At 35.7% G+C, this 16175-nt stretch overlaps 2 protein-coding genes across 3 annotated transcripts in view; one reads left to right on the forward strand and one right to left on the reverse strand.

The window, feature by feature from the left end:
- Positions 1-12934, reverse strand: part of LOC106085767 (glucose dehydrogenase [FAD, quinone]) — a 34600-nt gene extending 21666 nt beyond the window's left edge. Inside the window, exon 1 of the mRNA XM_059366336.1 lies at positions 12898-12934. Within this exon, the coding sequence (XP_059222319.1) occupies positions 12898-12934 (37 nt within the window). The remainder of the gene's footprint in view (positions 1-12897) is intronic.
- Positions 1-16175, forward strand: part of LOC106085769 (flotillin-2) — a 163582-nt gene that overhangs the window by 75326 nt on the left and 72081 nt on the right. The window lies entirely within an intron of this gene.

Raw genomic sequence — 16175 nt, forward strand, 5'->3', positions numbered from 1 at the left:
TGGTGCATTTGAAAGAAATAGGCACAGATTCAGATATAGCTGTCATATATGTATATCGCCAGATTTTCATCCACTACAAACGCATTGCTTGACAAATCTTGCCAAAATTTTGCACAGCGCTTTCCTCGACGACTACTACATCATTTGAGAAGTTTGCTCGAAAACAGTTCAGAATTAGATATAGCTCCCATATACCAGATTTTGGGTACTTTGCCATAATGTTGTCATTTGTCTACAGTAGTTTTACAGTTTTAACATATTTGCTCGCCGAGGTCCATCAAAATTGGTTCATAATTGGATATAGGTCCCACATTGTACTTATTAGTGTAGGTGTAGGGTATTATACAGTCGGCACCGCCCGACTTTTGCCCCTCCTTACTGGTTATATATAAGATAAAACAAAACAAAAAAAATTAAAAACTATGGGGTTTTTTTTATTTTTGGAAGGGCGGGAGTTTTACGTAGTTTGGGGTTGATTTTGGTTTGTTTTTTTCACCTTAGAGATTTTATTGGTCAGCCACAAACATGTTAGAAGGTATTTAGATTGTATTGATAAACTAGTCGTGATACTTATGTTCATTGATGTTGTAAAGGTGTTGGAATGCTAAGGAGTTTGGATAGAAAAATAAAAGGTTTAAAAAAATTCGAAGAACTCTTATCTAGTAGAAATGTAAGAGAAATGGATTCCAATTTTGAAATTTAACCAAAAATATTCGATTTTAATTCCATCTAACTCGCCATTGAACAAACATAGAATTGTTTTTATTCCGCCGAAGTACCCCCATTCGAATTGAATTTTTTTCCTTCAAAATATAAACATTTTAAAAAAATTCCAAGTGAATTTCTACCGCGCCAAAGTACCATCGTTTAATTTTTTTTTTTGTGATTTTTGCCTAATTTCCAAAGTGCGTTTATTTAAATACGCCAGACAAAAATTCGGTGCAGTGGTAAACAAAGCGAAAAAAAAAAAAACAACCAAAAGAAAACATTTTAAATATAATAACAAAAATGGCTTCATACACTTGCGAAATTTGCCACGAAAATTTCGTATCCGTTTTGAATTTAAAAATTTGCGTTAAAGAAGCACATAGTCAGTGTATTATGTGTGTCGTTGTGCAACTAAGTGGGCATGCGCTTAATTTTCACATGCTAGTCGCGCACAATAAAGAAAAAGATAAATATGGTGGTGGAAAATCCAAACTAAAGTTAGTGCGGAAATAACAAAACGGTGGAAAATCCAAAGAAAATATGCAGAAAGAAGAAAAACAATGGAAACAAGCACAGGCCCAACACCATTTTGTTAATATGCATTCAACGTCTGACGCTTCTCAACATCATCAACAACAGCAACATCATCATCAACAACATCATCAACAACAACAACATCATCATCAACAACATCATCAACAACATCATCAACAACAACATCATCATCAAAAACATCATCATCAAAAACATCAACAACAACAACTGTTCTTGAACTTGTATTGTCTGAACTTGTTCAAGACAAACAACAACAACATCATCATCAACAACATCAACATCAACATCATCATCAACAACAACAACTGTTCTTGAACAAGTTCAAGAACAGTTGTTGTTGTTGATGTTTTTGATGATGATGTTGTTGTTGTTTGTCTTGAACAAGTTCAGACAATACAAGTTCAAGAACAGTTGTTGTTGTTGATGTTTTTGATGATGATGTTTTTGATGATGATGTTGTTGTTGATGATGTTGTTGATGATGTTGTTGATGATGATGTTGTTGTTGTTGATGATGTTGTTGATGATGATGTTGCTGTTGTTGATGATGTTGAGAAGCGTCAGACGTTGAATGCATATTAACAAAATGGTGTTGGGCCTGTGCTTGTTTCCATTGTTTTTCTTCTTTCTGCATATTTTCTTTGGATTTTCCACCGTTTTGTTATTTCCGCACTAACTTTAGTTTGGATTTTCCACCACCATATTTATCTTTTTCTTTATTGTGCGCGACTAGCATGTGAAAATTAAGCGCATGCCCACTTAGTTGCACAACGACACACATAATACACTGACTATGTGCTTCTTTAACGCAAATTTTTAAATTCAAAACGGATACGAAATTTTCGTGGCAAATTTCGCAAGTGTATGAAGCCATTTTTGTTATTATATTTAAAATGTTTTCTTTTGGTTGTTTTTTTTTTTTTCGCTTTGTTTACCACTGCACCGAATTTTTGTCTGGCGTATTTAAATAAACGCACTTTGGAAATTAGGCAAAAATCACAAAAAAAAAAATTAAACGATGGTACTTTGGCGCGGTAGAAATTCACTTGGAATTTTTTTAAAATGTTTATATTTTGAAGGAAAAAAATTCAATTCGAATGGGGGTACTTCGGCGGAATAAAAACAATTCTATGTTTGTTCAATGGCGAGTTAGATGGAATTAAAATCGAATATTTTTGGTTAAATTTCAAAATTGGAATCCATTTCTCTTACATTTCTACTAGATAAGAGTTCTTCGAATTTTTTTAAACCTTTTATTTTTCTATCCAAACTCCTTAGCATTCCAACACCTTTACAACATCAATGAACATAAGTATCACGACTAGTTTATCAATACAATCTAAATACCTTCTAACATGTTTGTGGCTGACCAATAAAATCTCTAAGGTGAAAAAAACAAACCAAAATCAACCCCAAACTACGTAAAACTCCCGCCCTTCCAAAAATAAAAAAAACCCCATAGTTTTTAATTTTTTTTGTTTTGTTTTATCTTATATATAACCAGTAAGGAGGGGCAAAAGTCGGGCGGTGCCGACTGTATAATACCCTACACCTACACTAATAAGTACAATGTGGGACCTATATCCAATTATGAACCAATTTTGATGGACCTCGGCGAGCAAATATGTTAAAACTGTAAAACTACTGTAGACAAATGACAACATTATGGCAAAGTACCCAAAATCTGGTATATGGGAGCTATATCTAATTCTGAACTGTTTTCGAGCAAACTTCTCAAATGATGTAGTAGTCGTCGAGGAAAGCGCTGTGCAAAATTTTGGCAAGATTTGTCAAGCAATGCGTTTGTAGTGGATGAAAATCTGGCGATATACATATATGACAGCTATATCTGAATCTGTGCCTATTTCTTTCAAATGCACCAGCAGTATCGAAAGTTGTAAGAAAATCCTTCCTGCAACAGGATCCGACAGAATCGGAACACAAATGATCACTTTTTTGCAATATTTCTCAAAATCGGACGTACATATATATGAGAGCTATATCTAATCTGAACCGATTTCGAGCAAACTCCTCAGAAACTGTGGCAGTCGTCGAGGAAAGCGTTTTGCGAAATTTGGGCAAGTTGTAACAATAAATGCGTTTGCAGTGACTCTAGAAGTTAAAATCGGGCGATATATATATATATATGAGAGCTATATCCAAATCTGAATCGATTTCCATGAAATACACCAGTATTAATATTGAGAGTCAAGAGAAAATCCCTCCTGCCGAATTTTGAGAAAATCGGTAAACAAAAGACCATTTTATTGCAATATTACTGCAAATCGGAGGAACATATATATGGGAGCTATATTTAAATCTGAACCGATTTTGACCAAACTCTATGTATATTGTGGTAGTCATTGAGGAAAGCGTTGTGCAATATTTTGGCAAGATTGGTCAATAAATGCGCTTGGAGTGGCTCTAGGAGTGAAAATCGGGCGATATGTATATATGAGACCTATATCTAAATCTGAACCGATTTCCATCATTCCATTCACCAGTAATGTCGACAGTCGTAAAAAAATCCTTCCTCCCAAATTTCGAGAGAATCGGTTGACAAATGACCATTTTATTGCATTATTACTCCAAATCGGACGAACATATATATGGGAGCTATATCCGGATCTGCACCAATTTTTCCAATTTCAATAGACTTCGTCTCTGGGCCGAAAGACATGCCTGTACAAAATTTTAAGACGATCGGATGAAAACTGTGCCCTGTAGTTTGTACACAAATTAACATGGACATGTTTGTTTGTGTGTTCCTTATAGACTCAGAAACGGCTGAACCGATTTTCTTGAAATGTTCACAGATGGTGCATAATGATCCCGTGGTGAAAATAGGGTAATACATTTTTTGATATCTGAAGGGGGGACGGACCCTCCCCCTTACTCTAATTTTCTGAAACGCCACATCTCGGAGATGGGTGGCGCGATTTAAGCGATTCCTAAAACCTACTAAACATATATTTAGACCAATCACGACAATATGGGACTCAAATGAAAGGTATTTAGGATAAGAAATCAAATATCCAATTGTCGGACCATGTGTTAGGGAGACCACTCCAACGGAAATATTTACCGACCATGGCATTATGGGACTCAAATGAAAGGTATTTGCGAGTAGAATACTAATCTAATATTCAAATGTGGGACCACGTTTCGGGGGATCCACCCCTTCCCCAAAACACCCCCAAACAGGATTTATTTACTGACCATGGGAATATTGGGGCTTAAATTAAAGGTATTTGAGTCTAGAATTCGAATCTGATATTCAAATATGGGACCAAGTGTTTGGGGGGCCGCCTCTCACCAAAAAACATCCCACAAAGGGGATTAATTTACGACCATAGCAATATGGGGCTCAAATGAAAGGTCTTTGGGGAGTAAAGCACGAATCTGATATCAATTTTCGGGAAAAATGTCTATGGGACCACTCCACCCATTTCCTCACCAAGACAATTTGGGTCTTAAAGAAAATGGAACTAAATATTTATAGTTTTTGGGGCCAATGCCCCAAACTGGACTTATTTGCTGACTTTTGCAATAAGGAGTTTAAATGAGATTAGAAAACGAATTTGATATCCAATTTTGAGGTCAATGGTATTATAGGGTTCCAATAAATGACATATAGTTATATGAGAATAGAGCACGTTGCAGATATATTTTCCGGGCTTAGGGTTTGAGGGACCACACCAATCCCCAAAACATCCCAAAATCGGACATATTTACTGGCCATGTCAATGTGGAGCTTAAATAAAAGGTATTGGGGGAGTAAAGCAAAAATTGATATCCACTTTCGGGACCAATTTTCTTGGGGATACCCCTTTCCCAAAAAACCCCACAAACAGCAATTTTTGTACTGACCATCGCAATATAGGGCTCAAATAAAGGTATTTGGGAGTAGAATACGAATTTGATATTCAAATGTAGGGCCATGTATTTTAGGGATGACCCCTTCTCCAAAATACCCCCTAAAGGGTAAACATTTTTCAACCATGCCAATATGTGGCTCAAATGAAAGGTATTTGAGATTAGAAAACGAATTTAAGAACCAATTTTGGGGCCATGTGTTTGAGGGACGCCTCATCGTTTAAACTCCCCTAAACCAATTGCAATATGGGGTTTAAAAAAATGGTATTTGAAAGGTGAGCACGATTCTGATATTTTTGCAGGGCCAAGTGTCTGGGGGACCACCTAACCCCCGAAAACCCCCCCTTAATCAGATATCGTCGGAATATCGGGTTGAAATAAAGTATTTTAATAATGGAGTACACCATACATCTAAACTTAAATTCGTAAACCAATAAAGATCATATGGTATTTCACTAAAAGCTCTTTAATTGTCGAAAATAATCATACCAAGGAAACTTTTGCTTCATATAAAGTAAAAGAGGGAGCAGCGGAGCGGGCCCGGGTCAGCTAGTTATATTGGGTTGCCCAAAAAGTAATTGCGGATTTTTTAAAATAAAGTAAATGCATTTTTAATAAAACTTAGAATGAACTTTAATCAAATATACTTTTTTTAAACTTTTTTTCTAAAGCAAGCTAAAAGTAACAGCTGATAACCGACAGAAGAAAGAATGCAATTACAGAGTCACAAGCTGTGAAAAAATTTGTCAACGCCGACTATATGAAAAATCGGCAATTACTTTTTGGGCAACCCAATATATAAATTTCTCTTAAATTTCATTTATAATTCTATATACTTTTACAGGAAATTTATAAAAACTTTTCTAAAATACTAAAAATAACTGGATCCATTTCTGTATTCCAGTCCGCTTCAACTTTCCTTAACTCTTGGTCCAATGCGGTCTCTTTCTCCTCTTCCGATTTCCGCAACATATCGTCTTCGACCGATCCAGGTATAGGCTGGCTGTTTGGGTCGAAATGGTTTGGGAACAATCTCCATGGAAATATTTCGTGGATAGAATTTGCATCATTTTGCTCGTCATCAGTCTCAGGAATACATTCCTCATCGTCACTTATGATTTGTTGACTTTGTGAGGCCTCACATTGTTGAACAATTTTTTGTTCACATGTTTAAACTGATGTAATTATAATTAAATTATGTTACATCTATATACAAAGGGTGATTTTTTAGGAGCTATAGGAAAGTTTTCAAAAACAAAAAAAAACACATAAAATTAAGAAAAATTCATGAAATCTTTATTTGAATCGATAACATGGCCCATATAGTTTAATGTTTGAAGATTATTTCATGCAAATGTTGACCGTGACTGCGCCTAAAATGGTCCATCCCTTTAGTCCAATTTTGGCATACTCTTTCTAACATTTCGGCCGGTATCTCACGAATAAATGCTTCAATGTTGTCTTCCAATGCGTCAATTGAAGCGGGCTTGTCTGTATGGACGTGAGCTTTAAAATAGCCGGCCCGTCCTGAACGTGAAATAATATGTTCACCGAACTCGCCTCTCAATATGTCCATTATTACGCGTGCTGGGTGACATGTGAAACCGTCTTGTTGAAACCACATGGCAATGAAGTCAAGCTCTTGCATTCTGGGCAAACAAAATTTGGATATCATCTCACGATAGCGCTAATCATTCACAATTACGTTACGATTCGCATAATCTTTGAAGAAGTACTGTCCAATAATGCCATCAGCCCATAAACCGCATCAAACTGTGACTTTTTCTGGGTGACTGATCTCCACTCCAAAAACGACAATTCTTTCGAATTCTTTCGTGTTTTTATTAGAAATCACACAGATAATATTCCTTACTACCTAGTCGCATTTCACAACACAATGAAGCTTTTATGGATACCACTCACTGGCAACATATAGAGACCAAAAAAATTAAAAACTCAGAGTTAGAAAACGACCATCAACCCCTTAATAAACATATCCTACACACTTTACAACACACACACACACAAGAAATGCGCAAGTGCCACAGCATTCATAACATGCAGTGACGGTCACAATTTAAGTGGAAAAAAAGTCAACATTAATCCCCAACTAAGGCACCCATGAAAACAATTATTAGATAATAACCAAACCAAACATTCCCTTTTTGCTGCCTTACCGCAGTTTACATTTTTACAACACACAAGAAATGAGCAAGACCCACAGCATTCATAGCATACAGTGAGGGTCACATTCAATGAATTTTTATAACTCAATAATTGACGAACCAAATAGTTTCAATCCCACTTATCAGTTAAATCAACACCATCCCTAATTAAAAATAACACCCAGAACTAAAAATGTAGGATCCCAAATTCCTAATCGAAAAAGCAGCTTGCACAAGTGCGAATCCCCCATTCCCCTTACAAAAAAGAGCTACATAGTTTCCATATCAATGACAGTTTTATAACAACATAATGAGGATCCCACAACAAGAAAGGGTGACATAGCATAGAGATCAATGTACAATGAGGATCCCCTAACCAAAAAGGGCTACATAATTTCCATATCAATGACAGTTTTATAACAACATAATGAGGATCCCTAACAAAAAAGGGCTACATTATTTCCATATCAATGACAGTTTTATAACAACATAATGAGGATCCCACAACAAGAAAGGGTGACATAGCATAGAGATCAATATACAATGGGGATCCCCTAACAAAAAAGGGCTACATAATTTCCATATCAATGACAGTTTTATAACAACATAATGAGGATCCCACAACAAGAAAGGGTGACATAGCATAGATATCAATGTACAATGAGGATCCCCTAACAAAAAAGGGCTACATAATTTCCATATCAATGACAGTTTTATAACAACATGATTTGACCCCATTAAAGAAGTAATTAAGAAGTAATAAAGAAGTAATTAAGAAGTAATTAACTCTCCATGCATAATTAATGTGAATTTAAACAGTCCAACTTATCCTACTTCGGGGTTTAATCTGGTATAGCGGTGATATAAATGGATCTTGGATCTTGACTTCTTGAGCCAATAGAGCACGCAACTCTCATCCGATTTGGCTGAAATTTTGCATGAGATGTTTTGTTATGACTTCCAATAACTGTGCAAAGTATGGATCAAATCGGTACATTACCTGATATAGCTGCCATATAAACTGATCTAGGATCATGACTTCTTGAGCCTCTAGAGGGCGCAATTGTCATCCGATTTGGCAGAAATTTTGTACAACGGCTTCTCTCAAATCATTTGAATCGATCAATAGCTTGATACAGCTCCCTTACAAACCGATGTCCCGATTTTGCTTTTTGAGCCCCTACAACGCCCAATTCTTATCCGAATGAACTGAAATATTACACTATGACTTCTACAATGTTCAGCATTCATTTATGGTCCGAATCGGACTATAACTTGATATAGCTCCAATAGCATAACAGTTCTTATTCAATATTCTATGTTTGCCTAAAAAGATATATTGCGCATAGAACTCAACAAATGCGATCCATGGTGGAGGGTATATAAGATTCGGCCCGGCCGAACTTAGCACGCTCTTACTTGTTTTAGATCTCGTCAAGCTCTTTCTTTAGAGTAAATCATGCAAATCGATTCAGTTGATCAAAAGTTATGGCCCCCAGAAAGTTGGAGAAGTCAAAATTGGTCAACTTTGACACCCTGTATCTTACCCTGTATTAAAGATATGGCAGTACTTTCCTGAAAGCTTATGTTCTCCTCTACAAATGTTTAGTTTGAAACGCTAAGATCAACAGATCAAAAGTTGTAGACTTATTTCAAATTTTTTGGCCGTTTGGCCCACTGTGTAACGTTGTGTTGGCCAGGGACACATCGGTGTTCGGATGAATGAAAGAAAATTTTGTCAAAATTTTGTTCTTGCAGAAAATTTATTTTATTCTTATAGAACTTTTTCCGAATTGAATTCTTAAAGAAAATTTTTGTCAAAATTTTGAAAAAAAAAATCCAAGGAAAAATTTTTCAAAATTTTTTAAAGATATTTTACAATTTTTTCCCTACAGTTTTATTTTTATTTTTATTTTGTATTTTGTCAAAATTTTATTTTAATAGAAATTTTTGTCAAAATTTTATTTTTAAAAAATTTTTTTTTTTAATTTTTTAAAAAAAACATTTTTCTAGAAAATTTTATTTCATTAAAAATTTTGTGAAAATTTTATTTCATTAATTTTTTTTAAATAAAAATTTTGAAAAAATTTAATTTTTATCGAATCTCAAAATTTGTTTAAGTTTATTTTTAATTTTTTACAGTTCTTCGTTATACGTTATGCTACGTTTTCCACTAACCATCTTTAAAAAAAATAGGCACTTCCAGGAAAACTATACCCAAACCAGTTACTATACCACAATGTTGTAATGTTAAAAATTAACTGTTATAAAAAAAGCAAGTTAAATGTTTGTCATTACATTGCGGTTGTTTGATTTGCTACCAGAAAATTCGTTGGGTAAATTCCAATGCAAACATGGCCTGAACAGCGAAAAATGTGGAAAAACTGTCTGTGAAGACAAACCTAGACGGGTTTTGTTGGAAAATACCACATGTTTGACACTTATGAGACACTCACTCATACAACACAACCAACAATCAGCCTTTAAAGACACAAACAAAAGATAATTGCTGAGAAAATCCCAACAAAATGATATTCAACTTTAGATAAATTTAATGCGGCACGCCAATGGCTTTGAGTGTACAAAAAGTCAAGTTCAAGGTATTGCCGGAAAGAGGCATGAAAATTAATTTTAATTGTAATTTGATGATGGGGGAAATGCTTATGGCAGTAATATGGAGTGTTGAATACGGGTTTTATTCATTGTTTTTGTGATCTCAATGAAGAGAAGGTGGGAAACATAGTAAAGTCTGTGAAGTTAGACAAACAAAATTTTATTTTTATAAGAAAACTTAATTTTGAAATAAAAATTTTATTTAAAAATACAAATTTTGTTTTCTTTAGAAATAAAATTTCGAACAAACTTTTTAAACACAATACATAAAAAAATACCTAGAATTAAAAAAAAAAAAATAAAATGTTCATACAATTTTTCAAAATCTTCTACTTATATATAAAAAATCAATTTTTGTTTGTTTGTTGGTCGGTTTGTTTGTTTGTTCCGTGCCTTGGAATTTTCACAGATTGTGTAGCTTGGTCCGGAAGGAAACATAGGCTGTATAATTATCTCAACAACACCACCCAAAGGCAAAAGTGGACCAATCGGGACGAATATGGTATTAAAAATGGGTCCAAGTTTCCAAGGAATCGCCCTAACCCCAAAACTCCTCCGACCAGACAAATTGAACGTTCATATCAATATGGGGGTCAAATGAATGCTATTCGGGAGTAGATTACGAATCTGGCATACAAAATCAGATTCAAGTACGCCCCAAATGGGCATATAAACCAGTCATGGCTATATGGGACTTGGTTTGTTTGTTTGTTCCGTGGATTAAAAAAAGCGGTTAAGCCGATTTCTTAAAATAATCACTGATTGTGTGGCTTGGTCTGGAAGAAAACATAGGCAATATAATTTTTTGATATCGGATGGGGGCAGACACACCCCCTTACCACAAAAATAACACCCAAATTAAAAGTGGACCGATTTTGGTGACGCCCTTCATTTTCGATTATGACAATATGAAGCTCAAATCGAAAAACCGAAATTGGAAGTAATGAACGAATTTGATGTCTTTTTTTAGGGCAAAGTGCCGGTGGCCGCCCCACTACACCCTCCAAACGTCCCAATACAACCTCAATACACCCCCAGCCCCAATACACCCACCAAACGGTTCATATTTACCGACCCTGACAATATGGGGCTCAAATTAAGGGATTTGGGAGAGGAGCATGAATTTTATATCCATATTTGAATCGAAAAGTCTGAGGTGTCATCCCTCCCCTAAAAAGCATTTCTCATTACCCTAATTTTCAAAAACACCAGACCTTGGAGAATGATAATGTGATTCTTTCGAAATTTTTTTGCATTCTTAGGTTAGGCCAAATTTAAGTGGCAGTCTGCCATCAGACTCACTTAGACTTTTTCGTCCATTGTGATACCACAGGAACAGAAAAATGAAGATGAACCGAAGAGCGAAGAAATGAGAACCTAAAGTGAAACTTCATCTGACTGCTAGTGCGGGACACACATACCGAAGGTGTTCTATAGTCTCCTCTTCTTCAATGTCCTCACAGCTTCAGCAAAAGTCGTTGCTGGCATTCTTCAGTCTGTCAGCATGTTTTCCTACTAAACAGTGATCTGTCATAACGGACACAATGACTGAAACGTCTGTTCTAGCCAATGACAGCAAAGCGGTAGAACTCTTCAAGTCTAGATTAGGCCACATAGTTTTGGAATGCTCACAGCCCCCTCTTTGTCACCATATATCATTCGTTGTCCTTCGGGCCTGGTCTTGAAGACTTAGCTTACATGTCGCTAGAGGCATACCCAGAGATTCCAGTATCCCTGGAATGTGTAGAGAAGTTCCCAGTCTCGCAAGCTCGTCCGCTTTACATTTCCCAGAACAGCTAAATTTTGAACTGTGTAGGCATCTCGTTGAGTGATCTGCGACAGTCGAGGGCGGCTTTTTTGTGTTCAGAAATACGTTCTCCAGGGATTGGAGAAGATATTTTTTGCCAATCGTCGTCATGACATTATATCTTTTTCGATATGACCAGTTCTAGATCTTTAGGCTCCAAAGCCCACCTAGTCGTCTAGTTTGGACCATCTATATACAGGGTGGCTGATGAATATTGCTACAATGATGAATATTGCTACATTTTTTTTTCGGTGTATGGAATACATTTTTCTTTTATTCATGTTAAATTAAATTATTAAATTAATTATTAAATTATTATTAATTAAATTAATTAATTAATTAATTAAATTAATTATTAAATTATTATTATTAAATAGAAAAAAAGTTATTACATTTTTTTTTGGTAGCGGCTTTCATCAGCCACCCTGTAGAAGTCTATGTAACTTCTATTACCAGGGATATCGTAGTTGCAATTGGTTCTTTCAGGATTAGTGGTACAGTACTTACTATCAAAAAGCGGCTCAGGTTGGGTGTCATCCACACTGCCTGGAGCGTCGGATATTGTATCGAGGATAACACAGTGGCCGTAGCCATAAACAAAGAGAAAACTCCCTTAAAGTCACGGTAGTAGTTGCAGCAATTTGTCTGGCCACAATGTCCAGAGGCATTAGATGTAGCATTAGATTCAGTGAATCAGATGGTGTCGTCTTCAGTGCGTCTGTTACGTACAAGCAAGCCATCCTTTTTTTCATCTGATTTGTGTAGATCGTTTGGGATTGTACCGATCTTGGATCTTGACTTCTTGAACCTCTTGACATAAGAAATGCACCAACGTCTCATCATCATCACCGCATGCCCTACATATGCTATCACTTGCCGCGCCGATTTTACATAACTGAGTTCGTAGTCTTATGTGTCTCGGAATGATGCCGAGATCTACCCTCACTTCCTTCTTACTTTCTTTTAGTAATAGCCTCGTCTTCTGGATCTCCCCATAGGATTTTCGCCGTCCTGCCGACCGTTTCGCTGTTCTACGCATTCGTCGACCACGCCCTTAACTCGGTCTCCGGCGGCCCTCTGGCCTTCACTGCCAAACCGTATGCCCTTTCATTCCTCCTTACTCCGTTATGGCGTTAATCTCCTTCTTACACTGCAAGACTGTTCGTGACCTTACCGTCCCGGTTGTTATCGCCCCTATGGCCATTGGTCATTTTACACTTCACAAATATGTTCATACTCGACGTACACTACCTCACGCGTTCCATGATCGCCCGGATCTCCGCCTGCAGGACCGTATTATGGTCAGGCAATAAAAGTCAGATCTTAGTCCCTGGGTTCTCATTGTAGGCCCAATTTCTCCTCTATCTTTGATCCATCCGTGTAACGTGATCCTCCAGATGGCAATACTAGGGTTCCGTCAATCCAAGACTGTGCCGCTGGCAGCTGTGCCTCGCACTCAACCTCAAGTGTCGTCTCAGGTATCCGATCGGAAACCTCTTCCCTTCCTTCCAGGTTTCCTATCGTCGCCTCGATTATACCGCCTTATGTCTCATAGCCGCAATGGCTGCCTCACACTAAATCTGTATGTCTATGGGTCAGAAATCTATATTGGTCTTCATTGCCCTAGTAGGAGTGGCCTGCATCGTTCCGCCTATGCCAAGACAACATTTTCTCTGAACCTGTTGTATGGTCCTTATGTTGCACTTTTACTCCATAGCAGTCAACCAAACTACTGAGGCGTAAGTAAGTATTGATCTAATCACGCTCTTTTAGAGTCAGTGGACTCTCCTCAGATTAAAGCCCCATTTCGAGCATAAGGCCCGTCTACATAGTGATTAACATCTGTGAGCCTTTTTAGCACGCACCTGAATGTGGTGGTAAAAATATAATTTTGATAATATTTTTTAAAATAAATTTAATTTTGACAAAACTTTCTATAAGAATAAAATTTTGACAGTATTTTCCATAAAAATAAAATTAAAAAAAATCTCTAAAAATAAAATTTTAACAAAATATTCTTTAATAATAAATTTTATGATTTTTCAAGCATCTTCCAACTCGAGATCATATTCAATGCTTTCTATTCAAATAATAGCATTGCATAGGAACTTATAACACTTCAGCTAGTGTGTGTTATTATTCAAAACACTTTGACTGGCTAGTGTATCATGATTTCTGTTACGCCATGCAACTTCATCAGCACCTTTGCCAAATCGATTAAGGTGCCCCACATACCCAAGGACTATTGTGCGGTGTAGAGTATGCTTTTGTTTTGAAGCAGGGCTCAATAAGTCCTCTAACTCGCCTTAGCGCAGCAAGAGAGTAGAAACCTTACTTTCCGCTATTCCAATACAAATTAATCATCAATGCTGAGAACAACAAGTACATCAACATTGCCAAACTCTTTTTGTTGAGCACTTGAATTTAATGTTTAGGAAAATTTTGCAAAAATTCTAAAATTTAGCCCAAACTTGTATTTTTTTAATATTTGATATTATATATCAATTCTTTACAAATGTATGTAAACATTTTCATCCATATGGAAATTTTCTTTCATTCATTCTTTTCATTCAACTGCCCATTGTTATGACTTCTTTAACTGCCCTCGTCATAAATTTACATATCATTGACAAGAAACTTTCATTGAATTACCGTTAAGTAGCACACATTTTGTTTATTTTTTTTTTTTTTCATCCAAAAAAAGCGAAAAATAAAAGTAAATCACTAACAAAAGCCGCAAGGTGTTGCCATGACTGTCATAGCGAAGCTATGTGACCATCTTCACGTCAAATTATAATACGAAAAACCTTAAACGCAAGAGGGCGTCAAAGTTTAGCTGGCACACGCCAGCCTAAAAGAAGACAACTACCCCCCCAACCCAGCAACATTTAAATGATCATATTTCACAGTTGAATGCAAAGCGACACAAAATGTTTACTTAGCAAGAAAGTTGCGGCGCGCCGCCGCAAACAAAATGATGACAAATGTTTCTCAACGAAAAGAATTTCGACAATAATAACAAAAAGATTTCTCTTTTTTGCAGCTTGAGCAAAGTTTAAAAATCTAAAAAAAATGATTTTGGAAAAAGTGTCATAAAACTGTTATTAAAATCAGTTGTATAAAATCAATTAAAAATTTGCATCTTTATTTCGCCGGTGTTTTTGTTAATGTTTTTTTTTTACATATCTTATGAATTTTGATTGCGAGTATTTTAAAACACTTTTTTGCTTCACCAAGTTTCTCCATATTTAAGGTTTTTTTATTAATTTTTTTTTGAAAAAAAAAAAACACAGAACTAAAAAAACCAAGTTCTTTTAATGCCCATTCACTTTGAAAACATTGAATTTAAAGATTACGCCAACTTCTTTTTTTTTTTTGCTTTATTTCCATTGTTTAGATGCTTTTGTTTGCCCGCTGCTACTTGTTGCCTCTCCATTTCTTTTCTTTTCACGCTTCATATGTTTCTTTCTTTTTGGGTTTTTTGCTCTTTTTCTTTGCAATATTTTTTTTTTCTTGAGTAACTTTTTCTGCTTTTCACACTTACTTAATAAATTTTATTTGCTGTAACACCAAGTGTTTGCTGCCTATTGCAAACTTCAATGCCACCCAATGCCACAAAGTTAAATATTTCACTTAAAATTCGTTGTTTTTCTCTATATTTCTTCTTTTTGTTGTTTTTGGAATTACTGAGAATTATGTGGGTTTGTCCACTTGTGTATTGATATTCATTCACTTTCTTTTTTCACGTGTCTTCTCTTTTTTTGTGTGTTTCGTTGATTCCGCTTAAAGTACTTGCCGCTTAACCATGTCTTTAATGCCCGGCTCCCCAAAGTCAACTGATTTCTTTCAATGGTCTACCACTTGTGGTAAATTGACCATCTTTTGCTAAGAGTTTATGGTTAGTGTAACATTTCTCTACATTGCTCTCTCACACTCTCTCCAATTGTTAGTGTAAAGTGGCGCATGTGCACTCTCTGCCTTTCTTTGAGCATAGGAAAAATGCATACAATAAAGGTCAAGTGTCTTAAGATAAGAGAGTATAACGGATTTAATTTAACAAAAAAATTAGGAATTTTGTCAGAATTTTGTTACTACAGAAAATTTTGGCAAAATTTTATTCCGTACAAAATTTTAATTTATAAAAAATTTGGTCAAAAATGATTTGATTTAAACAAAATTTGATTTTTATAGAAATTTTTGACAACATTTAAGTAAAAAGGTGAAACTTTTCAAAATTTTAATTTTATAGAAAAATTTATCAAAATTTTTTTGTTATAGAAAACTAGCTGGACAGGGCTCGCTCCGCTGTGCCTTCTTTCACTATCTTATTTATCTTTGTGGGTGCTGGTATGGCCTTTCAGATATTTCGCCCCAATGTGGATATTATATTGGTGCTCCCAAAATTCTTTCATTTGAGCCATATATGGTCGGTGAATATGTCTGGTATGGGGA

Source organism: Stomoxys calcitrans, chromosome 4 (genome assembly GCF_963082655.1).
Source record: "Stomoxys calcitrans chromosome 4, idStoCalc2.1, whole genome shotgun sequence".
Lineage (NCBI taxonomy): Eukaryota > Metazoa > Arthropoda > Insecta > Diptera > Muscidae > Stomoxys > Stomoxys calcitrans.